Source organism: Aedes albopictus, chromosome 2, assembly GCF_035046485.1.
Source record: "Aedes albopictus strain Foshan chromosome 2, AalbF5, whole genome shotgun sequence".
NCBI classification, from domain to species: domain Eukaryota; kingdom Metazoa; phylum Arthropoda; class Insecta; order Diptera; family Culicidae; genus Aedes; species Aedes albopictus.
The window spans coordinates 131,201,026-131,227,608 of NC_085137.1; the positions used below are offsets into that span (position 1 = coordinate 131,201,026).

The 26,583-nt window shown below is 42.3% G+C and overlaps 1 protein-coding gene across 1 annotated transcript; it reads left to right on the top strand.

Moving 5' to 3' along the window:
• Positions 1 to 203: 203 nt before the first annotated feature.
• Positions 204 to 26,242, top strand: LOC115253946 (copia protein). The gene is made up of 3 exons (XM_062847782.1): positions 204 to 5,808; positions 25,023 to 25,434; positions 25,524 to 26,242. The coding sequence occupies exons 1-3, from the start codon at positions 1,774 to 1,776 to the stop codon at positions 26,240 to 26,242; spliced, it is 5,166 nt and encodes a 1,721-aa protein (XP_062703766.1). The 5' UTR covers positions 204 to 1,773.
• Positions 26,243 to 26,583: the final 341 nt, after the last annotated feature.

The following is a 26,583-nucleotide window of genomic DNA, read 5'->3' on the forward strand; positions in this document are numbered from 1 at the left end:
CAGACTCTCTACAACCACAGCACCAGAAAGAACAGCAGCGATAAAACCAATTCGGTAATTAAAGCTAATAAACAACATGTTCATAGTCCCACCGTAATATGTCTGTTTGTCTATGGTTTCACTGCTTGACCATCATCCATTACCCAGTCAACCAGTGATCGTATAAGATGTTGAATAAGATGTTAAAGTGGAGGCGTTATACGTACATTTCGCATGCGCCTAAATGGAGGCATGCACGCATATGACCTCCACTTTATCATCTTATGCAACATCTTTTACGATTACTGGTTGTCTGAGTATGGTAATCCTGGTATCCTGTTATCTGCTGCCATTCAACAAACCTTCGAAGTGCTCTTTCCACCTGCCTGCCACCTTTGCTTTGTCTGCCAGCAAATTTCCTTCCCGCGTCATTGCACGTGGCGGGTACTGGTCTGCCGTAATTCCAGGGCTGTTACACATGGCGCGGATTTTGCGTTTTTCGCGGTGTTTGCGTTTCGCGCGGATTTCGCGCGTTTTTTGTCAATTTCGGCGCGGATTTTGCGGAAATAGTTTTCAAATGCACTTACATTCAATATTTAGACATCAGGCTCAACACAATCAAAAAAAAAAATGAACATTTTCAAATTAGAGTTATGGGGCTGAGCTTTCTTGGTGATACTGAAAGCTGTTTTTATGGAATTTGTAAAACCGGAACTATTGGAGAAACATTTGGTTGAATTTTGTAGTCAATTTCAATAGAATCTCGTAAAGAAAATCATTGGATTTGTTAACTGTATGTGTCGTGAGAAATCAATCTGATTTCTGACACAGCATGTCGTGAAAATTCAGATATTCCTGAAAAAATGTACAGACTACAGGTAAGAAGTCCTGAAGATTTTTTTGATTGCTATCTTAGAAAATTCCATGGAAAAAGCTTTGGAAAAATTCTAGCGATTTTTTTTTAAACATGCAGGACTTTTTTCATTCATTATTGATAAGTTGAACGGAATTCACGAAATTCCCGAATCAGTTTTTTGTGGAATTTATGTCGAATCGATTGATTTTTTGCTAAAATTTTAATAGAATTATTCTAAAAAAACGTAAACTTCTGTTGTAAAATTTCTCTTTGATTTCTAGTTGGAGCACTCGTTGTGAGAGGAGTTGCGGTTGTTAATAAGTTATCAAAGGGTTTTTTTTGGTAGAATTTTTGGAGGATGTTTTTGCAGAATACTTGAAGAAATCGTTAAAGCTTTCAGAATTCTAAGACTGAAGACATTCTACACTGAGGCAAAAATTTCTTAAGAAATTCATTACAGCGGTCTTATGAAAAATCTCATAAGAAGGGTCTTGTCAAAATCATCATATATCTTATGAAACGTTGATCCCGAAAAACCAAACTTATTATTGCACTCCAACCATTCCAACTTTCGAAGCGTCGATGGGCGCGTGAGTAAAGCACGCGTTCTCCGATCTCGACGTCCCTGGTTCGATCCAGGTTGCGATTTTGTTTTATATTTGTTGAGGTATCAATTTCCTACCCCTACGTTGGAGCTGCTCTTAACGTGTGCGCCGGCTCTGTCAACATCATACCGCCAACGCGCGTTCTTGTTTGGACACGTCATTCCTAAAGCAGTGATCGAGCAGTAAAGACATGTTTACTTTTGCTTTTCTGAATAAAGTTATTTGTTAGTTTTCGTTCGTAAACTACTTGTGTATTAATAATTCCGGTTGATTGTCCCGTTTTCTCATAAGGTTATGGTCCCGGTGAATCGCGAATAGTAAAAATTCGAGAAAATGGAGAAGGACGATTTCGTGCGCGTTCCGTTGTTCGATGGTTCTAACTATCCGGCGTGGAAGTACCGGATGCTGGTTGTGCTGGAAGAGCACGAGTTAACCGAGTGCATCAGTCGGGAAATCGCGGAAGTGGAGGAACTGAAAATCGAAGTGAGTGATACTGCTGATGTCCGGGCGGATAAGAAGAAGCAGTGTGAAGTGCGGAAGAAGAAAGATCGTCGATGCAAATCTCTGTTGATTTCTCGGATTCACGACAATCAGCTGGAATACGTCCAGGATCAGCCGACGCCGAAAGCTATTTGGTCGGCGTTGCAGAGGGTGTTCGAACGGAAGAGCATAGCTAGCCGTTTGCACCTGAAGAGAAAAATGCTGACACTCCGTCACGAGAGGGGAAGTTTGCAGGAGCATTTCCTCGTGTTTGATAAAATCGTGCGGGAGTACAAAAGCACCGGAGCTCAGATTGACGATCTGGATGTTGTTTGCCATCTTCTGTTGACGTTGGGGCCGGCTTTCGCAACTGTCGTGACGGCGTTGGAAACAATGCCGGAGGAGAATTTGACGATCGAATTCGTTAAATGCCGTCTGCTTGATGAGGAGATCAAGCAGAAAAGTGGGGGCGTGGAAGCGAGTCTGCCGGCTGCCGGTGATTCGGCGGCGTTTTCCGGAGCGAGTAAGAAGAAACCCGGACAGCATCAGAAGAAACAGTTCAAGTGTTTTGGTTGCCACAAAGAGGGACATAAATTGTCCGAGTGCCCGGAGAAGAAAAATAAGGGGTCGAAGAAAAGTAGTGCTCATTTGGGGGAAGAAAATGGTGTGTGTTTTGCTGGTGCAAGGAAGCTCTCGAGCCGTGAGGTTGGGTGGATCGTTGGTTCGGGTTCGTCGGAGCACTTGACAAACGACAAGAGTTTGTTCAAGCAGCTTACGCCGATGAAGTGCCCGATGCAGATCGCAGTAGCCAAGGAAGGAGAATGCATCGTCGCAAAGCAACATGGTGAGATAAAACTTTACTCCCAAGTGAACGGTAAGTCGATTCCGATTACATTGAAAAACGTTCTGTACATTCCCGAAGCGAGAGTAAATCTTCTATCAGTGAGAAAGATGGAGATGGCCGGATTGAAAGTGATGTTCGCGGACGGTAAAGTGTCGATTGAACGAGAATCCGGTGCAGTCGCGGTGGGTAATCGGCGTGGTAAATTATATGAACTGGACTTGTACCGCGAAAGTGTGCCTGAAGAATCGTCGCATTACTCTTGTGGGCGGATACCGAAAGGGCTTGAGATTTGGCATCGTCGGTACGGCCATTTGAGTGGAAAGAACTTGAAACTCTTAATGCGTAATGAGATGGTGATCGGTATGAAAGCGAAGATCGATGGGAAATTCGCGGACGAAATCGTGTGTGAGCCTTGCATTGTCGGTAAGCAATCACGGAAACCATTTTCGGTCGGTGAAGAGCGTCGATCGACGCGAGTGCTAGAGCTCATACATTCGGACGTTTGCGGCCCGGTGACACCAGTGGGCGTCGATGGTGAAAAGTATTTTGTGACTTTTATTGACGACTGGAGTCGTTTCACCGTCGTGTGCTTGATCAGTTCGAAAGATCAAGTAGTGGACGTTTTTCGCGAGTATGAAGCCATAGTGTCCGCGAAGTTCGGAAGAAGTATTTCGCGTTTTCGTTGCGACAACGGTACGGAGTACAAGAATCGTGCTTTCCTGCAATTTTGCAAAGAGAAAGGTGTGCAAATCGAGTGGACGGTTCCGTATACGCCGGAGCAAAACGGTACCAGCGAGCGCATGAACAGAACGCTTGTAGAGAAGACGCGGTCAATGCTGCAAGATTCTGGGGTGAGTAGCGAGCTGTGGGGTACCGCGGTTCAGACGGCGGCGTTCTTGGCGAACCGCAGTCCAGCCAGTGCAATCGGCGAGAAGAAAACACCCTTCGAAATGTGGGAAGGAAAGAAGCCAAACGTTGAAAAACTTCGCGTTTTCGGATCGAAAGTTTTTGTGCACATTCCGAAGGAGCTTCGGAAGAAACTCGATGGGAAATCGTGGAAAGGAGTTTTCGTCGGCTACTCGAATAACGGATATCGAGTATGGGATCCAAGGCGGAAGCAGATCGTGGTGGCACGAGACGTGATTTTTGTCGAGGAAAGTGGTGCAAGGCAAGAGGATCCGGAAAGCAGTGTAGGTGACAGTGGCATCGTGCGAGTTCCTGTATGTTCCGAAGAATCGGATGCTAGCGAGGATGAAAGAGAAGCAGCAGCAGATCCGGCGAGTGAACATGAAGATGAAGAAGAACAAAGTGATTTGGAACAAGATGAAGAAAATAACGATGCAGAGTACGAAAGTTGTGGTGATGATACGCTTCGTGAAGAATCATCGCAAGAAGTGAGTGAAGAAGCGGGAAGCGACCAACGGCCGCGGCGAAATCGCCACGCACCTTCTTGGCACAGTGATTATGATATGAACATTACCGGATACGCATTGAACGCTACAAGCTACGTGGAGAATTTGCCTAGTACGTTGCGTGAGATGCGAGAGCGAGCGGATTGGCTGAAATGGAAGGCAGCTGTTCGTGAAGAGATCGATGCACTGGAGCGGAATAATACGTGGACACTGGTGAAACTTCCAGAAGGGCGTACCCCGATATCCTGTAAGTGGGTGTTCCGGGTGAAGAGAAGTGAAAACGGCGAAGAAGATCGGTACAAGGCAAGACTTGTAGCACGGGGGTTTACGCAGCGACACGGATTCGATTATTCCGAAACGTATTCTCCGGTGGCAAAGCTGGACACGCTTCGTGCAGTTTTGGCCATCGCAAATAAAGAAAAGATGACGGTCCACCAGATGGACGTGAAATCTGCCTTTCTGAACGGGTCGATATCGGAAGAAATCTACATGACCCAACCGGAAGGACATGAGAAAGGTAAGAACCTAGTGTGTAAACTGAATAAGTCGCTCTATGGACTAAAGCAAGCGTCAAGAGCATGGAATGAACGTTTCCATAGCTTTGTGGAAAGACTTGGATTCCGTCGAAGCACAAGTGATCAGTGTTTGTATGTTAAGGGCACGGGACAGAATCAAGTGTTCCTTGTTCTATATGTGGATGATGTTTTGCTCATTGGACGACATTTGAAACTTGTTGAAGTTGTGAAGAAGTGCCTTTCAACGGAGTTCGAAATGACTGATGTGGGGGAAGTGAACTGTTTTCTTGGCATGAAAATCGAACGAAATGGTGAGAAAAGGGAGCTGAGAATTTCTCAGCGAAGTTTCCTTGAAGGACTTTTGAAACGGTTCAACATGAGTGATTGCAAGCCTATATCAACACCGATGGAGTGCAGGTTGCGGCTGAAGAAAGGAGAAGAATCGATGCGGACGGACAAACCGTATCGAGAATTGGTTGGATGTTTAATGTACGTCACATTGACATCACGACCAGACCTGTGTGCGGCTGTAAATTATTTCAGTCAATTTCAAAGTTGCCCTACGGAAGAACATTGGGTGCATTTGAAGCGCATTCTGCGATACGTACGCGGTACTATAGATCTCGGGCTGGTATTTCGAGGAGACGATAAATCGCCGGCAATGGAAGCATACTCAGACGCAGACTGGGCCAACGACCTTGTAGATCGACGATCGTTGACAGGATCTGTTTTTCGCGTGCACGGATGCACGGTCAGTTGGTTAACAAGGAAACAACCAACGGTCTCTCTATCGTCTACCGAGGCAGAGCTTATTGCTTTGTGTGTCACCGTCTGCCACGGTATCTGGATGGCTCGTTTGTTGAAGGAACTAGGAGTGAAGTTTGAAGAACCAATCATCTACTACGAAGACAATCAGTCAACCATTCGAGTCGTGGAGGATGAACGAGATGTCGGAAGATTGAAGCATATTGACGTAAAATTCCGATTTGTGCGGGAACTGATTCAGCGAGGGCAGGTAGCAGTACAATATGTTCCAAGCGCAAATCAGCTTGCAGACGTTATGACAAAAGGATTACCGAGTAAGGCGTTTCTGCAGCATCGTACCAATTTGGGTTTGGTAAAGTTCGGAAATTGAGCGAGGGTGTTGAGGTATCAATTTCCTACCCCTACGTTGGAGCCGAGGGGCGATTCACTGTACTGCGTTACTGAATTGAAAATACACGACTGAAAAAAATACACAAAAATACATCAATACACGATAAATTCAAAACTGAATTAAAAATACGCCACATTCGAAAAAAAATGCACAAATTCAAAATAAAAATGCAAAAATGCTTCAATGCACGAAAAATACGAAACAGAATTAAAAATACGCCACATTCGCAAAAATGCACAAATTCAAAACAAAAATGCAAAAATGCTTCAATGCACGAAAAATACAATAATATTTTAAAATCGCTTGAAATGCACAAATATGATGGAACTCATGATTCAATGCACTGATTCGCGAATATTGCGATAATCGTGTGAGATGACGTAGAAAACTTCATAAATTTGTTGTTTACAGACACCGGGACTGACAATTGTCAGTCCACCTGAAGTTGGATCGAGCTGGATCATGAGCTGGATCATATTCCTGAATAGTAAACCTACTTGAGCACAATCCGCCGTGATGGATTAAGAGTAGCAAACAAACCATTGTGTGGAGTCAAGTGAAGGTGTCCGATCATGATATTGGAAATTAAGTTTATGTTTTCTGGAATATAAGAGAGGAATCACTCTGTAGAATCCTGCTAGAGGAATGTCCGTAAGATATTCCTCCAAGGCAATTGCAACGGAGATTATTTTCTGTGAAACTCCATGGGAGATTGATTTCAGGAGCATTCCTTTTAAAGTAGGTAGGTAATACCACAGAGGATCCAAATGAGCCTTCCTTGAAGGCTTAAGTCCCTACAAAATAAATTACCAGGAAGACTCTTCCAAAAGGATTTTCTGCGGTGATTCCTAAAGGATGAATTGCTTCGGAGACCGCTCCAAGTATTTATATCGGAATTTCTCGAGATATTCGCACCGGGATTTCTCCATGTATGTGCGATTAACAGAATTCCTTCAATGACTGGCTCCTGTAAAATTTTTCGGTGTTCCTCAAGATATGCACACCAGCATTGCTTCAATAATTCGCAAAGGGAATTTGGGAAATCTTCCAGGTAGTCCAATCAGGATTCTGTCAGGTCTGACCACCGACTGTCCTTCAGTTATTTCCTCTTGGATTTCTCCAGGAAACCACTCTTCAGAGATCCCTCCAGGAATTTCCTCTTGGAAATTGTTCCAGGAATTCCTTCCCCGATTCTTCTTAGAGCGAAATTCCTCCAAGAGTTGTTTCAGATATTGCTTCTGGGGTTTATCCAGGTGTTCCTTCTGAGATTTATCCAAAAACTCGCTCTGGGGAGAATCAAGAAGGAGTTTTGGATAAATCCAATCATGAATTCCAGAGAATGTCACAGATGGAATCTAAAGAGATATCCTCGGAGATAACAAAGAAAGGACTCTTTGAGATATCCCAGGAAGAAAACCTGGAGGAACCCAAGGAGGAATTCCCGGAGGAATCACAAAATCAACTTTTGGAGGAATCCGTGAAGGCACTCATGGACACATTCCAGAAGGAACTTTTGGAAGAAACCCGAGCAAAACTCCTGGATGAATCCCAGGAAATGTTCAAAAAGGTTTCCGACAAGGATCTGGTGGAGAATTCATGGAGGGATTCCAGAAAGAATTTCTGTTGAAAGCTTGGACAGAAGTCTTCGGGAAAATCTAGAAAGCAGTCTTGGAGCAATTCCAGAAAAAACTTTTGTATGAATACAAAAGTCCTCAAGAAATGCCACAACGAAAGCCTGCAAAAATCACAAAATCAACTCAGAAAATTCCAGAGGGAACTGTTGGAGGAGGTGATGACGAAACAGCTCCTGGAAGAATGGCATTGAATTCATGGAGGTGTTTTCATAAAATCTGCTGGGGGAATTCAAGGATCAGCATCATTTTTGAGTGTCCACTTGCATTATCTCAGAATGCCAACGAAAACTTTATTGATTTCAGCAGTTCTAATCCACCTGCAGGCGGTGCTTACGCAGAATGCTGTGCAGGTAACGGGGAGACTTTGAAGTCATTGGCATGCTTCAGTTCAGGTTGTTTGATTTCCCTCATCTGTGGAATAGTTGAAAAATCATACTGGTTAATTTCCGGAACACCATGAAGTAATGGGGATTTTTATTCTGGAACTAAAGCTGATTTTGCAAAATAAAATGATTACTTGTTGTTGTTCAATGCGGCATTCGAAAACTTGGTTGAATTTCTCTTTGTTTACAAACGTAAGTCCCAAAGTTGCATTTTAATGCAAAATATGAAAATCAATTAAAAAATACACATTCATTCGAAAAATACTCAATTATTACATCGATACACATCAATTCGATTTTATTCGCCTAAATGCAAAATAATACACTAATACAAAAAATACATGGTAATACACCAAAAATACATCAATTCGATTTTCAATACATTGAGCTGAATCGAAAATACATGAGTGAATCGCCCCTCGGTTGGAGCTGCTCTTAACGTGTGCGCCGGCTCTGTCAACATCATACCGCCAACGCGCGTTCTTGTTTGGACACGTCATTCCTAAAGCAGTGATCGAGCAGTAAAGACATGTTTACTTTTGCTTTTCTGAATAAAGTTATTTGTTAGTTTTCGTTCGTAAACTACTTGTGTATTAATAATTCCGGTTGATTGTCCCGTTTTCTCATAAATATTGCGCAAAAATATTTCATAAGACGTCTTATAAAATGATATCATAAGAATTTCTTATGGAAATCAAAACTTTTTCTTATGTCGAAATTTCATAAGACAAACTTATGACCTTCTTAAGATCAGTTTTTTCAGTGTAGCTTAAATCTTCAATGAACTTACAAGGGTGCGATGTGCCAGAAGCTATTATCATAAATTTCTGTTCTGCCGTAATTCTGCAAAGTGACGTAAGCGACATTGATAGTTTTGGCCCATCTTTTGGTTATTATGCATAAAACTCTTGCTCATCCTCTAAGTTTCTTTCCATAGATGATAGATTACGACTAGATCTTGCATTCTAATACAGCAGGCATACCACAGTGTTATTTTTACACCAGATATTATATATAATATACCGAAAAATATCGGCATTTTGAATGGCGCTTACGTCACTTTGCAGAATTACGGCAGTGTTGGATTAATACTTTTTACATATCTTTTGCGCAATGTTCAGAACATTTGCCAGACATTTTTGTGGAGTGCTTCCTTTTTATAAATATCTCCCTTAGAATTAAAATGTATTGATGATTTAATCAATGAATTCCACTAGTATTACTCTATTTCCCTACTAACAAAAGTGGTTGCATAAAAACTTATTAAGCAAACGCCTTTGGAAGAAAGCTTTCTTAAGCTTTTATACAGCCGAAATGTTAGTTGGGTTGTATCTTCATAAAATAAGTTTCTGTAAAAAGTAATCTCAAGATGTTTCTGAAAATTTTCTTTCAATTCTTTCGAACGATTTTTGGTATTTACGACAGATTTTATTTCAGGCCCGGGTAGAGGTGAATGGCAAACCAAAAATAAAAGAATAACAAATTTTATTGTCATAACTTATTTTGTCATTCATGAGTTCTTCATGAAGAGCTTAAAACAACATGCGAATAGCATAATATGATATCATATAAAAATATGCCATTCGCTTGTCATTTTAAAATTTGGAAGAATAACTACTGAATGTTTTTTTTTGCTATCATAACAAATTTTGCAATTGGTAAGCTATTGTTGACCTTTTGCGAGTTTGATGCACTCGCAGTTTTGGCACTTATCAAGAACAATATAATGACAAAATTTGAACTTTGGTTATTCTAATGGTAAATTTTGATATTTGTTTGCAATTACTTTCCATCCAAAAAACTTATAAGTTTTCATTTTGTTATTGGAATAAACATTAATATACCCTTCTTTTAGATGACAAGGGAATAACTAATTTTGATATTGTTCTATTTTCAATAACTCAATAATGGTATATTTTGCAATTCTCAATCTTAATTTTTTTGTTCTTGGTTTGCCATTGTAATGTCAAAATTTGACATTCTTTAGTTATTTTATTGAACAATGTCAGTTATTATTTTTGCCCTTTTGTCACTTATTTCAAACAAACGAATGACAAATTTTACCATTCAGTAATTCGTTTTGAATGGTAAAACTTGCAATTGTTTTGTAATTCTTTTCTGCCCGGGTAACGTTGGTTATAAATTGTTTCAATAAAATCACCAAGAATGCTCCTTTTTCGGAATTGTTTTAAGGAAAACCTATTCTCGTAAAATAGCAGACACACTGATTGCTAAACAATCAAAGAACTATCGACTCAAAACTTTTTATTCCAATTAAAAAAAAGCCTGTATGCAACATTTTTCAGTTCTTGTTTGATGTATAAGTTGTCATCTAAAGTCATAGATTAATAATAGTTAAAAATTAAATCAATAAAAATGCTCTTCATCTGGAGTGCAACAAAATTTTGTTTTTTTTTTATGAGCTTCAGTCATCAAAATCATGTTTTTGTACTGGCGCGGATTTGATGACCTCGGCGCGGATTTCAAATGGCTTGGTGCGGATTTTGCGGTTTCCAAATCGACACTTTTGTAACAGCCTTGTAATTCTGCAAAGTGACGTAAGCTACATGCTAAATTTCGATGTCTTTTGGTATATATCTGGCGAAATAATAACACTGTGTTATGCTCGCTTTATTAGAATGCAAGATCTAGTCGTGATCTAACATGAATAACATGGAACAAAACTTTGAGGACGACCAGACATTTGATGCACAATAGCCAAAAATGTGCCAAAGTTGTCAATGTCGCCCTCGTAACTTTGCAAAATTGTGGCAGCTGGTGCAGTCTTGTGCCGCACAGCATTGACAGTTGCATAAAATCTCCGCATATCGTTCCTGTCCATACTTTCCTGCGCTTCAGCAATTATATTCTCTTCGTTCTGTCGTTTTTTTATTGCGGTGGAATCGTTTCTCTGCTGCTCTTGGCACCCTGTACCGCTCCCTGTTGCACCGGGTACCGGCCACTTGCATTCGACCTCTGACGGCATTCTTTTCGTTCGTCACTCGTCGTTGACACTCCTCGTCGAACCAACCCTTACGTTGGCGTCGCTGAGCGGTACCTATCACCTCTTGCGCTGTTGTTGTCACTGCTTCATGAATAAACCCTCATAAATTGTAGACATCTCCAGATTCGTTGGTTTCCTCTCGTCCAGCTTTTGATTGTACAGTCAGGTTTTTTTTTACGCGGGGGATACGTACCGCGTAAAAAAAAAACTCAGTTCAAAATTCGAAAAACCGCGTAAAAAAAGTCTCACCATTTCTCGACGAATCATGCAAAAATAAGACGATGAATTTTTTTTTGTATGGAGTTTTCATTTACGCGGCCGCGTAAATCAAAACCGCGTAAAAAAAGACCTGACTGTACTGTGCAATAACCATTTCGGCTAACAACCCTTTGATATTGCTTCTTGAACTCGTGACGCTGGATAATCGCGTCCGGATTTTTGCGGCTTCAGAGTAATCAACTTAAATATATCCCAGATCTACCGTCATGTCCAGCTAACAAAACACCCCAAACCGTGCTGGTTGTGGGGACGCAGAGTGCTCTCGGTCTCTAGTAGCAACAACCATCACACTCCTTTCCTTGCCTTTCCTTTCCCAACTGACTGTAAGGACTTGGCCTGCGCCGGTATTTATCCAAAGTGAATGAGCTGCTTAAATTGCACTTGGATATTAAGTGGAGTGTCCTAGCCCCTTATTCAGTTGGATCTCAGTGCAATTCATATCAGTTCAGATCAATCACGGAGGAGCAACCATTGGAATGTACAGTTATGTCAAGCTAAGATAAGCTAAGCTAAGATATTATGTTTCCAGTTCAAAACCGAATTAGCGACATTTTTTCTTTGACTTCCGCTGCTTTTGCCTTGCGTTAAACACAATATCGGAAGTGGGGCGCTGTATTGTACACCTGGTGCTCTATACAGCGCCCCACTTCCGACATTGTGTTTAACGCAAGGCAAAATCAGCGGAAGTCAAAGAAAAAATGTCGCTAATTCGGTTTTGAACTGGAAACATAATAAGAATGTACAGTACACACTTAGACTTTTTTTCTTCTTTTCCTTCTAAACCATAGGGGGATAAATCTGCTCAACAAACACCCTAACAGGAAGGTTAGGGTAGTGTGGAGTTAAGGCCGTCTTCTACAACACTAGTAAAAGCCAGGACTACTCTCTCCTCGACCCACTAAAACACATTCCTATGGTCGCCAAACCCTACGTCTCTCCGGAACCACCAAGAAGGTATTGCTTCAGAGAGAGGCTAGTGCATATTGCACCCACAAGGTTAGCTGCCGTGGCCTAGCAGCAACGAACATCGATGACTCGCTCTGGAGAGTCCATCACGGTAGCATGCTGGCGCTTAGCCAGTTTCCCGAGTGGTCCTCGCCACTCCCTTTGTCCTCGGAAGGCGGGCAGGGTCAACCCCGCCCGCGCCCAACTGCTTTGCAGACATCAAGAACCTATCAAATGCACCCGAAGGTTGCAGGCAGCAGGGTCTCACCTACCCCGACCCTTGCCGGGGACCCCTTTCCAACCGCGGGCTCGGATCCAACCCAGTAGACCGACGCCACGACAGCACCGCTACCGGGACTTCCTCTCCGCGGCCACTTAATCGCTGTAAGGGTCGATCTCGACCGCAGGGCACCGGTATGACCTACGAACCCTTGAACCACCTCTTGTACTGCATCTAGACTAGCCATTCTCCGAGTCCACGCGCCACCTCCTCTGTAGCTCCCAGACCATATGGGTGATAGCCGTAGAAACGGCGTTCCAGCTAACCTCATCCCTACACATCCTCTGGACCAAATTGTCCGGAGTTGTGTCCTCCCCGCATGTGGCAAGCATGCGGTCACGCATTGTGCGAAAACGCGGACACACGAACAAAACGTGTTCCGCCGTTTCCTCTAAACCATTGCACACTGGGCATTCGGGAGAATCCGCATGCCCGAAACGGTGTAGATACTGTCGGAAGCAACCATGACCTGTAAGGACCTGTATCAGGTGGAATGTAACTTCCCCATAGCGCCTATTAATCCAACTATCTACCCTCGGTATCAACCTATGGGTCCACCTTCCTTTGGTGGAACTGTCCCACGCGCGCTGCCATTTGACCATAGAGGCCATCCTGGCAGTCCTGCGTATGCCTCTTGTGCCGCGCATTTCGAAGCACTCCATGTCCTCGCTGATAAGAATGCTGATAGGCACCATACCAGCAATGACGCAGAGAGCGTCGCGTGACACGGTACGGTACGCGCTCGAAACCCTCAGGCACATAAGCCTGTAAGTACTTTCCAGCTTCCGTCGGTAGCATTCAGTACTTAGCGCGGTGCCCCACGCCGGGCTGCCATACCTAAGTATGGACGTAGCAACACTAGCCAGAAGCTTGCGCTTACTGGCGTACACCGCAGAGCTATTGGACATCATCCGGGACAGTGCCGCAATAGCTGTGGAGGCTCTTTTACAGGCATAATCGACGTGGCTACCGAAGGTAAGCTTATCGTCGATCATCACGCCCAAGTGTTTGACGGAGCGCTTAGACAGGATAGTGCACTCTCCTACACTGATCTCCGTCTGCTGCTCCGACTTCCGGTTGTTAACAACCGTCACCTCTGTCTTGTGGTGAGCCAGCTCCAGTTTCCTGGGCCGCATCCACGCCTCCACAACCTTGATCGAGTGGTCGGTAGTCAACTTCACCTCCTCGATCGTTTCACCGTAGACTTGCGTAATGTAGTCGGCAAATCGGACAATCTCCACTCCCACTAGGTACTCTAACCTCAACACCTCGTCGTACATGACATTCCATAACACCGGACCCAGGATGGAACCTTGCGGGACTCCAGAGGTTATGTGAAAGCACTTCCGACCCACCTCCGTGTCGTAAACTAGTACGCGATTCTGAAAGTAGCTTTCGAGAATCTTGTACAAGTAAGGTACCCCGGGGCAAGTGGGACCTAAAAAAAATGCTAATTTGGTTTTGTCATGCCAAAAGTTTCAGAACACAAATTCTTCAATAATTCCAATGGACCCAAAAGACGTTGTTGGTATATTTGTACTTATTAACGTGCATTAAAACTGTTTCAAAATTTTTACTTTCCATATATTATGCATATAATGAAAAGTGTAGCAGATCTTCATTTACTGCGTTTCACGGGGCAAGTGGGACCTATTCAGAGATTTTGTTCAAATTGCTTAATATAAGTTGCAACAAATAAGGTAACATAAATCATAAATCTCTTATATGAATGACTATGTTTAGAGATTAAAATAAGAAGAGGTTTATGGTATCATGCATAAATTACGTAACACATAAAAATCGCTGGGGGAAATTGAATCAACTCTAACAGCTCATGCAAAATAAATTGATCTTTTTATACAAAAAGCGCCGTAAAGTTAAGAGACAAAAGATTTCGAAACTTGGTCTCTATATTATATAGTTAATGATTCTCACCAATAGTAAATCTGGGGTTTCGAGATTTTCAGTAATATCTTCTCCCTTACATAATCTTACGATCATTAAATAATGTTTTTTTTAATCATGAATTTTGAAAAGGCCATTTCCCTATTTTATTTTTTAATGGATGGTTCCCGAATGCTCAGAAGAATGCATTATGCAGCGTTAAGTGGAAAAAATGGAAGATATTTAAAAAAAACATAAAAAATACATGCTTTTGATTTTTTTTGTTTTACCCAGGGTTTTACCATGTTTAACAAGAATTTCATCATCTAAATAGAAGTAATAAATAACGTATAATTCAACAGTAGATTACTTAACGCGTCAATTTTTATTGACTTGCGTGCTAATTTCATCTTAGGTTGGACAAGGTGAGATGAACCCATAAAATTGTCTTTGTTTATTCTCATAGGTCCCACTTGCCCCAGATAGCGAAATGCACTGGGGCAAGTGAGAGCAGTAAACTAAAGGTAATAAATAAAAATAAAATAATGCTTTTTCGCTTGAAATCATTTGCATGAACTCCAAATACTATCCTGAAACCAAAAAAGTATTTGTAGAATAACAAATCTATTTTTAAATGACGAATGTAGTAGAGCACGTCAATCTTACCTAGTGAATTGAAAATTGTATATGAGCAACAATAACGTATATGGTCTCTTTATGGTTGAAACAATAACACTTTTTTGTATTCAAAGTATCCGTAGGTGTGATACCTATATTTTCCATGAAGAATGTTAGTCTTAAAAATAAATAATAAAAAAATACTAGCTATAGGTCTCACTTGCCCCCGATTCTCACTTGCCCCGGGGTACCTTACTCCGGTATCCCCAGACGCAAGAGCGCATCGGCAATAGCAGACCAGCTGGCGCTATTAAACGCATTCCTTACATCCAGAGTCACTCCCGCGCAAAAGCGAATGCCCCTCCTCTTAGGCTCGAGAGCTTTCTCGGCGGTTTTTGCAACCGACAAGATAGCGTCTACGGTGGACCTCCCCTTCCGGAAGCCGTACTGGTTGCTCTAAAGACCATTTTCGCCCTCGGTGAACCTCAACATTCTACTGAGGATGATCTTTTCGAGCACCTTCCCCGCCGTGTCAATCAAGCATATTGGTCTATATGCCGACGGGTCTCCGGGTGGTTTCCCCGCCTTTGGCAATAGTACCAGGCTCTGCCTCTTCCAAGCTTCTGGGAAAACTCCCTCGTCCAGGCATTTCTGCATAGCATACCTGAACATCTCGGGAGCCTCTGCAATATCTATTTTTAAGGCCAGGTTCGGAACTCCGTCCGGACCTGGGGCCTTACCTACGCTAAGGGACTTAGCTATCCCCGCAAGTTCCACATCGGTGACCCTCTCCGCGTCGCCAGCCCCAGTCCCCGGCTGTCCTACGAAAGAAGGCCAAGGACTATGATCATGACGCGGAAAAAGTCCTCCAATGATCCCCTCCAACATCTCTGGAGATTGCTCTGTAGGAGCCATCACACCTCTCGTCTTGGCCATAACAATCCTGTAGGCGTCACCCCACGGGTTCGTATTGGTAGTCTGACAGAGACCCTCAAAGCAGGCCTTTTTGCTTGCTCTTATCTCGGTCTTAAGCGCGGCTTTTGCAGCGGCGAACACCACCCGTCGTTCGTTTCGCTCTTCCTCTGATCGTGCCCGCTGCATCCGCCGCCTAGCCCGTAGGCAGGCGCGGCGCAGGTCCGCAATCGCGTCGGTCCACCAGTAAGCCGGTGGCCTCCCATTTCTAGGGTGGACTCGCCTAGGCATGGTCGCATCACACGCACGTGAGAGCACCGCTACCAGCTTGTCGCCGTCTAAACCGATTAAGTTTCGCTCACGGCGGAGCGCCTCCCTAAATACCTCTTCGTCGAAGTATGATGTCTTCCACCTGCGAGGGCTTGGCCTTGGCCTAGCCGCCTCTTCTTCTTTCCGCTGTCTGCTGTTGTTGTAGTCGATACTGTAGCGAACCGCCAGGTGGTCGCTGTGAGTGTAGCCATCATCTACTCTCCAGTTCGAACTACTTGTTAGGCCAGGACTACAAAAGGTCACGTCAATAATTGACTCCGCTCCATTTCGACTATAGGTACTCTTGGTACCGACATTAGCCAAGTCGACATCTAACATCACAGACAAACAGACATACTACTCAAATCACAATCATCGCACGATTTACCGGTCATTTTGAAAATATAGTGTGGTTCGGACTGTGCTCGCATCTGTCATGGTGGCGCTGCTGTGCCTCAATTTTGCTGAGAAATGACCGCGACGCCGATCAATGTTTACATAAAATGACTCAATCATGAACCTTCATTCATGTTGAAGGAGTTCCTCTGGAAATTCGTCCGGGATTTCCTCCGAAAATTATTCCGGGAGTTCCTCCGGGAGATCCTCCAGAAGTTTTTTGTGGTATTTTTTGGTGTTTTATGTTTCGATTGTTTCGATCCTTCTTGTATCTTCTTCAGGGAACCGAATAAGTTGTTGTTTCTTCATCTAGTAGTTCTTTTTTGAAACATTCAACTGACATTCCTTGTTTTAGAAATTTGTCCGGAAAACTGTACGCAAAAGTAGTGGATTGCGGTCCGGGTCCCAGACTATAAAATTTGTTTCTAGAAATTTTAAAGTTTTCCGGTTCTAAAAAAAACGGACAAATTTCTAAATCAAGGAATGACAGTTAAATGTTTTAAAAAAACAACTACTAGACGAAGAAACAACAATTTATTTGATACTCTGAAGAAGATCCAATGAGGATCGAAACGCTGGAAACAGAAAACATATAGTTGTTTTTGGTTCCCTGAAAAGACTGATACGCCACTACAATTCCCAAAAAGTCTACTAAACAGTCGTCGTCAAAGCTGTGAATTTCCTCCAGAAGTTCGTCCAAGAATTCCTCCGGAAATTCGTCCAGCAATTCCTTCGGAAATTCGTCCAGGAATTCCTCCGGAAATTCCTCTAGCAATTCCTTAAAAGTTTTCTCCACGAAGTCCTCCGGAAATCAAGGAAATCTTTTGAGAATTCCTCCGGGATTTTCTCTGAGAAATTCCAAAAACGTCCGGAAATTCCTCCAGGAGTTCTTCCAGAAGTTCCTCCCGGAAACTGTTGGAGGAACCTCCTGGGAAAATTCCTGGAAGAAACTCCCGTAGGAATTTTCGGAAGAACTCCTGGAGGAAATCTTGGAGGAACTCTCGGCAGAACTTTCTGGGAGAATTTCTGGAGGAACCTCTGGAGCAATTCCTGGAGAAGTTTCCGGAGGAATGCATGGCTTCATGGCCATGTGACTAGTGTCACCAAGCATTTAGTTGCTTCGTGAAAGAGAGCGTGAGTTCGATTCCTGCCGCAGCTGCCAATAAAAGTTTTCGGCTGTACCACTAGGCCAACTAGGCGTTGCATGCTAGTCCGTCTAGTGTCGTGCTTCCTTCAAAGGGCGAATAGCTTCCTGGAACGTGTTCGTGTTTTTTACTTTCGATCGTACACGTCTAGATCATACCGAAAAACCTCTAAGAATTTCATCAAAAATTACCCCTAGATTTACTTTCTGGATTTCTCAGATATTTCCCATAGAGATTCGTTTACGGAATCATTTAGGGATTCCTTTAAAAATTCCTCCAGCCATCCCTTAATTCCTTCAAGTAATTCTTTGGAAATTCCTGCAGGGATTACTTCAGGAATCCTTGTGTGGATTTCTTCGTAGATTTACCAGCGATTCCTTCAAGATTTCCTCCGGGAATTCTTTCCAAAGATTTCTTAGTGAATTCTTAGTGAATTCCTCCAGGGATTTTTCGGGAATCCTTCCATAATTTGTTATGGAGTTCTATGGCTTTTCCATGGATTCCTCCTCTGTGGAAAAACCTGCAGAGATTCCTACATGAGTTCCTTCTGAGTTTCATTCGGAAAATCCTACAAGTACCTATTCCTTCGGGAGTTTTTCAAGGGATTTCTTGTAAGGATTTCTTCGGAAATTTTCCTTGACAGTAATCCTTTAAGAACTCATCCGGAGATTCTTCCAGAGATTTTTTTTTCCAATTTTTTTTTTATTTCTTCAAGCATTCCGTTTTTTTCAGGGTTTCTTTCCCTTGTATCCAGGGATTTCTTTGAGAATTTAATGAAGGATGCATTCGTGAATAAATTTTATTGAGTTTTTTTTTTCTAGGATACTTCAGGAAAATTATCCATGAACTCTTCCGATAATTTGTCCAAATATACCTTCTGGAATACCTGTGGGCTTCCCTTAATAAATTTCTTCAGCGATGGCTTCGGAGTACAATGTCCTGATTTCGGATTCCTTAACAATCTTAATAATTTTAAAGAATTCGTGGTGTCTTTAGCAAGAAATCAGCTTGTGGTGCATTTCGTGAGGAGTTTAGGTAGGAACTGTCCATAGTTTTAAAAATATGTTTTTGTGATTTTTTTTTTTTATTGTATCTGTTATTATTGATATTTCATCTGGTATCGAGGTCTCAATGAATCCCGGAGGAACCCTTACATGAACTTTTGGAGGAACTTCCGGAAGAACTTCCTGGATGAACTCCCGGAGCAATTACTGAAGAAATTCCCAGAGGAATTCACGGAGAAGCTCCTGAAGTGATTCTTGGCGGAATCCCCGGAAGGGATTCCCGTAGAAGGAATTCCTGTGGGTCTTTTCGAAGGTAACTTGTGGAAGGGCGCTCGAAAGCATATTTTGATTCCTGAAACGAAGTTCTAGAAAAAATATCTGTAATTAATTTCTGAAGGAACCCTTACAAAATCCAGGAAGCATGTCTAAAAGGGATTCTTGGAGGAATCTCCGGAAGCGAATTCCCGTAAGAATCTCCTGGAGGAATCCCTAAAAGGAATTCCTGTGGGGCTTTTCGGAGAAATCTCCTAGAGGCATCCTCGGAATGAATTTTGGTAATGTCACTGGAATGAATTACTGGAGGAAACTCCAACAGGAGGAATCTCTTGGGTGAATTCCGGAGGGAATTCTTTGGAGAGGCTGTGGAGGAATCTCCGGAAGGCATTCCTGGAAGCATTCTCAGAATGAATGAATGAATGAACAGTAGCAGTTTCAGGTTTAACCCGTTAACGCCCAAGGTGTCTCACAATTTAAATCTTTAAATAAATTTGTTATCAAAGGTCAACTTCCAATAAAATAAGCATGATTCGATGAAAAAAATGGAAGTCTATGGTGTAGTTCCAAAAAAAATCTTAAATGTAGGCCCTCGATATCTGATAATTTACTCAAGTTCTATTTCAGCACAACTTCTACGCTATCGTTATATTCTGATCCGTATAGACATAATACAGCTCTTAACAAGTGAGAGTGATGATAACCACTCAAAAAGAATAGAAAAATGACTTATAAATGAGGGGCATAAATCTAACCCGATAAACGCCTAAAAGTATGCATGGCCGTTGTAAATAAGTTCATGTAGTTTCAACTGCAGAGTTCAATATTTCTTTTTTTTTTTTTTTTTTTTTCATAGTGATTACGGCGGTAGCACACTGTGCTTATGTTCTAACACCGCACCCTATCCCTACGTTTGCTTCTATGAGCCTCTATTTTTGTTTCAACACACAGAAGTACGTAGGCATATCGTGGCCCAAGTCGACACTGTTTTGGCCTGCGTTGAACAAAAATAGTTTTAATAAAAGTTTCCCCTTTTTTTCTTTTTGTCAATTGTTTTTTTTTTTGTAGTATGGTCCATGTATTTAGTTAGGTTCTTGTCAATTTGTCAGTTATTCGAAGTAGATCTCCAAGGTAATAGTCAATTAAGTCATTCTGGTCTGTTCTATCATAGCAGCTTTAGTCTTTGCTTTATTGAAGTGTAGTTTTATTGGAAATATGCTGAATGTAGTTATTAAAAAGAGACGTCTGGAACTGTGTCCTGCTAGTTGTTTCGTCATGCACATACGTCATGTCTTGATAATGCCTAGGAGATTAACAAAAACACGTGTGTTCGGTCGGATGTCCATTGCGTAGAAAGTCAAGGAAAATAGGTTTCTTTATTGTCAGTTGTTATGTAAGCCTCGCTTGAAGCACTTTCCGTGAGAACCCTGTCATCTATACACCAACTAATCCGTATCTTCGTAGCTAAATACTGTACTGTCAACCGGCGAAAAGCCTACGGTTAAATATTAAAGAATGAATAATAATGCTGTTTGTCGCATTGTTTCCTATCGCCACTATTTTAGTCTAGTCCCAACTGCAAGCTTTTTTTCCAATCTTAGCGTCAATTGTCTTCTAGATACTTCTAGATAGATTCATCGAATCAGTCGAACCCGTATGTTAAAATATAGTCGGTTCTGTGCCAAATTGTTTTCTTGATTTCTACTTATCTGTGTTCATCTCTTGTGTCCTTAAATTGTCGGTGAAAACCCCACAGAAACATGTAACTGAACTCCTGATATTTTTCTTTTGGTGTCATAGCACCATCTAAGAGATAAACAAAAATACGCTAAGTTGGTCAGTTGATTGTAATAAAACAAAAATTGCTTGTCAACTATTATGTATTCATCCCCCTACAAATACTATGAAAAATATTCAAATTCGTTCTGTCCTATCGGTCCTACCTCGATAAACCATGTCATTTTCTCATGCGTGGCCTAGAAATGTCAACCTAGTCATACAAAAGTAGCGTTGTTCAGTTAATAAAAAGCAGTCAGCTTTTGTCCAAAATGTCACGTCGAACGCATTGACGTCAACAATGCGTTTAAGTGTTCGCACGTTAGCTTCGAATCTATCAGCACAATTAAGTGCTGCAAATCTCCTTCCCACTATTAATTCGTCGGTTGATTTTAATTGCATTACTTAAAGAAAATATGACCAACTAACATTGTAAAAAATCGAAAAAGCGACTATGACATTAATAAATTTTTAATCAAAATCAACCGAGAAACGTGGGAAATAGAGCCCAAACAACATTTTGAAGTCAGCTGGCTGTTAAAGGTTCCAAAACCTGTCACAAATCCTATAATACTTTTATTAGGATTTGTAACGATCATCAAAACCTTCTCAAATCCAACCGACTTGGAACTATTGCTTGGGAATAGACTCTACTGAGCCCTGGCGGTTCCTCCGTGTTTATCGAGCATGTCTGATGCATATGATCAGCCATACTCCATCTGCAGCAGCCGGTTCGTGATGAACCGTTGGAGGCGCATTAAAGTGTTAAAAAGGTGATATGTTTCACTAAAGAAAACTACATTACAATAATCAAAATGAAACTCCTTCACTTTAATACCGTCAACCCCTGCGAACTTGGCCAGGGAACTGCAGAGTTCAATATTTCTCAAATTTAATTTCTAAGAGTGCTCACTATGTGTAGCACAACCTAACGTGAAAATACTGTAGAAGTTAGATTTAACTCAGATAATGATTTCTGATAAAGTAATTGAATTTTTCATTCAGTATCCCACAAACTCTGTTTACGTACTCACCATACGTAAAATTTTCTGAAATAGGGTAATCTTCCAATTGTTGCACGGCTAAAAATTCGCCAATTGTTGCACACCGCATAAGAATAACATGGAGTGTGCAACAATAGGCGAGTTTTTAGCCGTGCAACAATTGGAAAATTGCCCTATTGCATGTTTTAAAAGGAAAATCGTGTTAAGCACTTTTCCTTTTAATTCCACTAAGAATTTGCATCCTTTGAAAGATACGTATTTCGACCTCAACTATAAGGTCGTCTTCAGTGCCTCGTACTTACAGGTATTCCACTAACATGCCAAGGTTCATCATCATTCCATGTTTTGATATAAAATTTCAACCGGATATACTCTATATGACTTCTCCACTTGTGTTTGCACTACTCCATGATTTTTTATTCTTGAACAATATGTGGGCTGGAATTTACAAAAAGCTGAAATAATAATTTGACTATTATCACAGACAAACAGACATACTACTTGGAAGAAAATTGCTCCAAAAACATCGTTTGGCATCTCACTAGCACCCTCTATAATGTTCAGTCCGAAGCATTCATTTGCAGGTGTTGTTTCCCTCGGCTCGATGTAACAATTTTGCAGGTGACGACTCCCCCGTTGCGTCATCCATTCATAAAACATGAATGAAGGTTCAAGATTGAGTCATTTAATGTAAACATTGATCGGCGTCGCGGTCATTTCTCAGCAAAATTGAGGCACAGCAGCGCCACCATGACAGATGCGAGCACAGTCCGAACCACGCTTTATTTTGAAAATGACCGTTAAATCGTGCGATGATTTCGATTTGAGTAGTATGTCTGTTTGTCTGTGCTATTATTTAAACGCCATCAATTCAAAAGAAGCCGTTCTCAATGTCAAAAAAACGGGTAGAATCTTTGGAGGAACTCCGGCAGGAATCCTGGCACGAATACCTAAAAGAATCCCGCAGAATTTTCAAGATTTACAGAAATTTTTGAAAGAATACAAGTTGGAATCCCTGAAGCAATCCTAGTAGGAACCTTTGAAGGAATCCTGTACGAATTTCCAGAAGGGATCTTTGAAGGAACCCCAGCAGTAATCCCTAAAGGAATGCTGACTATAACACTTGAAAGAAATCTTTCAAAATTTTCCAAAACAATCCCGGTAGAAATTCCTGACGGAATCCCGAGAGGAATTCTAGGAGGCATACCTATCTGGTCGAATCCTGAGAGGAATGTCAGCTGAAAGCCTGGTAGGAATCCCTGAAATAATCACAGAAGAAATCCCGGGAGGAATTTCTGTATAAAACCCGAGTAGAATGCCCGAAAAACTCCCGAGAAGCCAGCAAGGAACCTGGCACCTATACCTGAAAGAATTCCACTAGGATTCTCTGAGTATGTTTCGACAGAACACTTTGAAAGTATTTATACTAGGATGAATCTGTGAACTAATTCCAGCAGAAATCAATGAAAGAATGCTGGCTAGTATTTCTGAAAGAATCCATTCAGGATTTTCTAAAGCAATTCTGGCAGAAATCCCTGAAGTTATTCCTGAATGAATCCCATGAAGAAATTCCAGCACAAATCCCTGAAGGAATGCAGAAAAGAAAAACGAAAAGAATCCTTCCGGATTTTCCAAAGCAACCCCTGCAAAAATCTCTGAAGATAACCCAGAAGCCATCCGTACAGCAATTTCGGAAGCAATATCTGAAGTAACCCCGGGAGGAAACCTGGGAAGATTCTCGAAAGGAATGACTGAAGCAATCCTGGAAAGAATTCCCAAAGGTGTCTCGAAAAAAAACCTCATCTAATCTAATCTCATCTCAATTCTTCGCTCTACTCTCTAGAGAAGATATCAGCCCTCTATACCAACCCTCTACCCTACGCTCTATCATAACCATCAACCCTATCAACTGCCCTACTTTCTACCCTATCCTCTACCATAATAACTGCCTTATCCGTTACGGTACCCTCTACTCTAACCATTCACCATACTCTATATTGTGCTTAATCGTACCGTCTACCCTACTCTCTCCCTTAACCCTTCCCCTATCCTCAACCCTACTCACCATCGTACCCTCTTCTCTACCGTCTACCCTAACCTTCTACTCCACCACCTCTACTCTATCCTTCACCCAAACCCTCTACTCAACCGTCTGCCCCACCGTTTACCCTACCCGCAACCCTATCATCTAACCTAACCCTCAACCCTTTTACTCATCAAGCCTAATCGATAGATACCCATATTGCAAGGTATCATAGCTCAAACTACCCCATTCCGTGGCCGCCATCTTGGTTTTCAAGATGGCGTCGCATATTCATTTTTGAGTTCTACTCATGAAGCCGGATCGATAGATACCCATAATGCATAGTATCCGAAGCAGCATTACCGTTAAGGTGAAACGGGACGCCGTGTTATTTTTCCTATCTTGCCTCTCTTTCTAACAATTTGCCTCGCGATTTTGAAGATGGTAATCTCGAGTTCTATCGCACTGAAGATGCTGAAAAACAATCAGCATATGCACTGCAAGTGAGCATACACAGTGATAGGTTTTTGTTGCAAAATATGAAGTAGAATCTGAGATTACCATCTTAGTAGCAACAGAGCAATGGCGGATATTTCCCCGACCGTCCCGTCCGCCCTTAAATAGCATACATTCTAGAGTTTTGGCCGCCATCTTGGAGCCTAAACCGCCATATTGAATTCCAATACCCCTACTACCACCTCCACATTCTTAGGAATGTGTATGCCAAATTCGATTGAAATTTCTTGACGCATTCCAGAGTTATGCCGGAACATACATAGATATTAGACTGGGTCAACAAAGTCGATTTTTCGGAACAAAGTTTTTTCGATTCCTTTCAGCGTCCAAAACAATTGTGCAAAATTTGGGAGCGATTGGTTGCTTCCCCGTATCCCGCATTGCGATTGAAATTTGTATGAAATTTAATTATAAAATATTAGCATGAAACGAGCTCACCAATCCATATAACCCTTCGTTGCTCCATTGCTAGTAGAATGTCGGACAGGGGTCAAATCAAAGCAAGACCACTCGATCATTGATCGTTTGTGTGGAAGTTGAAAGAAAGGTCTACAAGACAGCTGTTATGTAATTACTGTCCTTTTATATTTCTGTTGTTTGTTTATTTTTTTCATTTTTCGATGCTTGTTTAAACAATAACACTACACTTTATTGTGCCAACACGTAGGTATCAATGTTTAGTTTTCTATTTACTTTGCCTTTTATTTTTATTACAATTTTATTCTGTTTATCATTTCCCTGACCGCATCATTACATATCAAAAATTCTCACACTCATACACAAAACACAGAACCTCAAACCCGCTGCCCCATCTCCCTCCACGGTACTGCAGTCCTCCTCGGTTAGCTCCTCGTCCGTGTTTGGCTCGTCGTCGGTCCTGTCGCCATCGCCAATCGCGGGACGAGGGGCTTCGGCTTCACCAGTTGCCGCCGGTCGAGGTATCGGAGCATCCCCGCTACCAATCCTACTAGGTGCTCCCAGCACCACCACCAACACCAGCAGAGTATTAACGGCTTCACCGACAACAGCGCTTGGGTCGACGGCGCTCTCCGTTACGCCCACCAATGTGGCCGCCACCTCAAAGACTCCCACCATTTCGGCGGTGGACTTCGTGGAAGATCCGTTCAAGGATTACCGCTACGAGGATCCCTTCAACATCGAGGACCCGTTTGCCGATGATGACGCGACAACCAGCTCTGAAGGTAGATTGTTAATGAGTTAATCCCTAAATTTCCCTGAAACCTAAACTTGACAAGACCTTTTGAATGTTCTTTTTCCCCCATATTTGCAGATCCATTCTCCTCCGATTCGAATACCCTGAACAACAACGGCAGTCTTAGTCGGGACCCCAAGCAGTCAGCCAGCAAAACGACCACCAACCAGTTGGACGACCTTTTTGGGGATGCCCAGAACAACAACTTCGGAGCATTTGGAACGGGTTTTACGTCGTCGTTGTCCTCTGGCACCAAGAAGTCATCTGCCGCCGATCCGTTCGATGCATTTAACGATAATTTTAGCAAAAATTCCGCCACCGACGACAAGGTGGACACCAAGCAGGACCTTCTGTTCCGGGCATTTGGATCGACCGAGGCTAAAAGTGCTACCACGGACGATGATGCATTTTTCGGGGCCGCGGCCAAGGCCAGTCCGTTCGAGGATGACGAATTCTCCCGGATGGACGACGGATTCGGCAAGCTGGACATTTCCAATAACAACAACAGCAAGTTTGGATCGGCGACGACAACGACGACTTCGTCGAACGATTTCGCTAACTTCGATGTGTTTAGCAACATTAGCCAGAACTTCAAGAGTCATGGCCTGGCGACGACGGATAGCTGGAAACGTGGGGCCACCAAGAAGACGGTGGCGACCAGTGGGTTTGGAGATGATTTTCCACTGTCCAAAAAGGGCGTCAATTTGCCGACCAAGTTCTCCGAAGACTACTCGCGGGACGACGATTTCGGAGCGGATCTGGAAGCGGTGCTGGAGCGGTCGAAACTCGAGAAATAAACAGGTCAGATCTTGAAAGCGAGAGGAAGGGAGGGAGACAGGAATTGAATTTGTTGAGTTTTGTTTATTTTTTCTGTTGATTTAAAAATTTTGTACAACACCTGTCAAGGCACTCGAACTTTGCCTACAAGCAAGAGATATCCGGGATTTTATGACTTAACTTTTTGCCTTTTGCTGGAACACTTGTCATTTCTTTTGTTAAACGTACGATTTCGCGTGACCGCTTTGTCTCCAAATGTTGTTAAACCAGAATGTAAGAAGAGATTTCGCTTAAAATGCTCTGTAAATATCTTCAACCCTTCTTTCACTGAATAAATTTTCGTTTTTCTTCGGTTCACCTA

Bases quoted from the DNA above. Each gene is read 5' to 3' on its own strand.
- LOC115253946 (XM_062847782.1), top strand. From the start codon at position 1,774: ATGGAGAAGGACGATTTCGTGCGCGTTCCGTTGTTCGATGGTTCTAAC. The intron at 5,809-25,022 runs GTAAAGTTCGGA...CACAAAACACAG, and splicing joins ATCGTACCAATTTGGGTTTG to AACCTCAAACCCGCTGCCCC. The intron at 25,435-25,523 runs GTAGATTGTTAA...CCATATTTGCAG, and splicing joins CGCGACAACCAGCTCTGAAG to ATCCATTCTCCTCCGATTCG.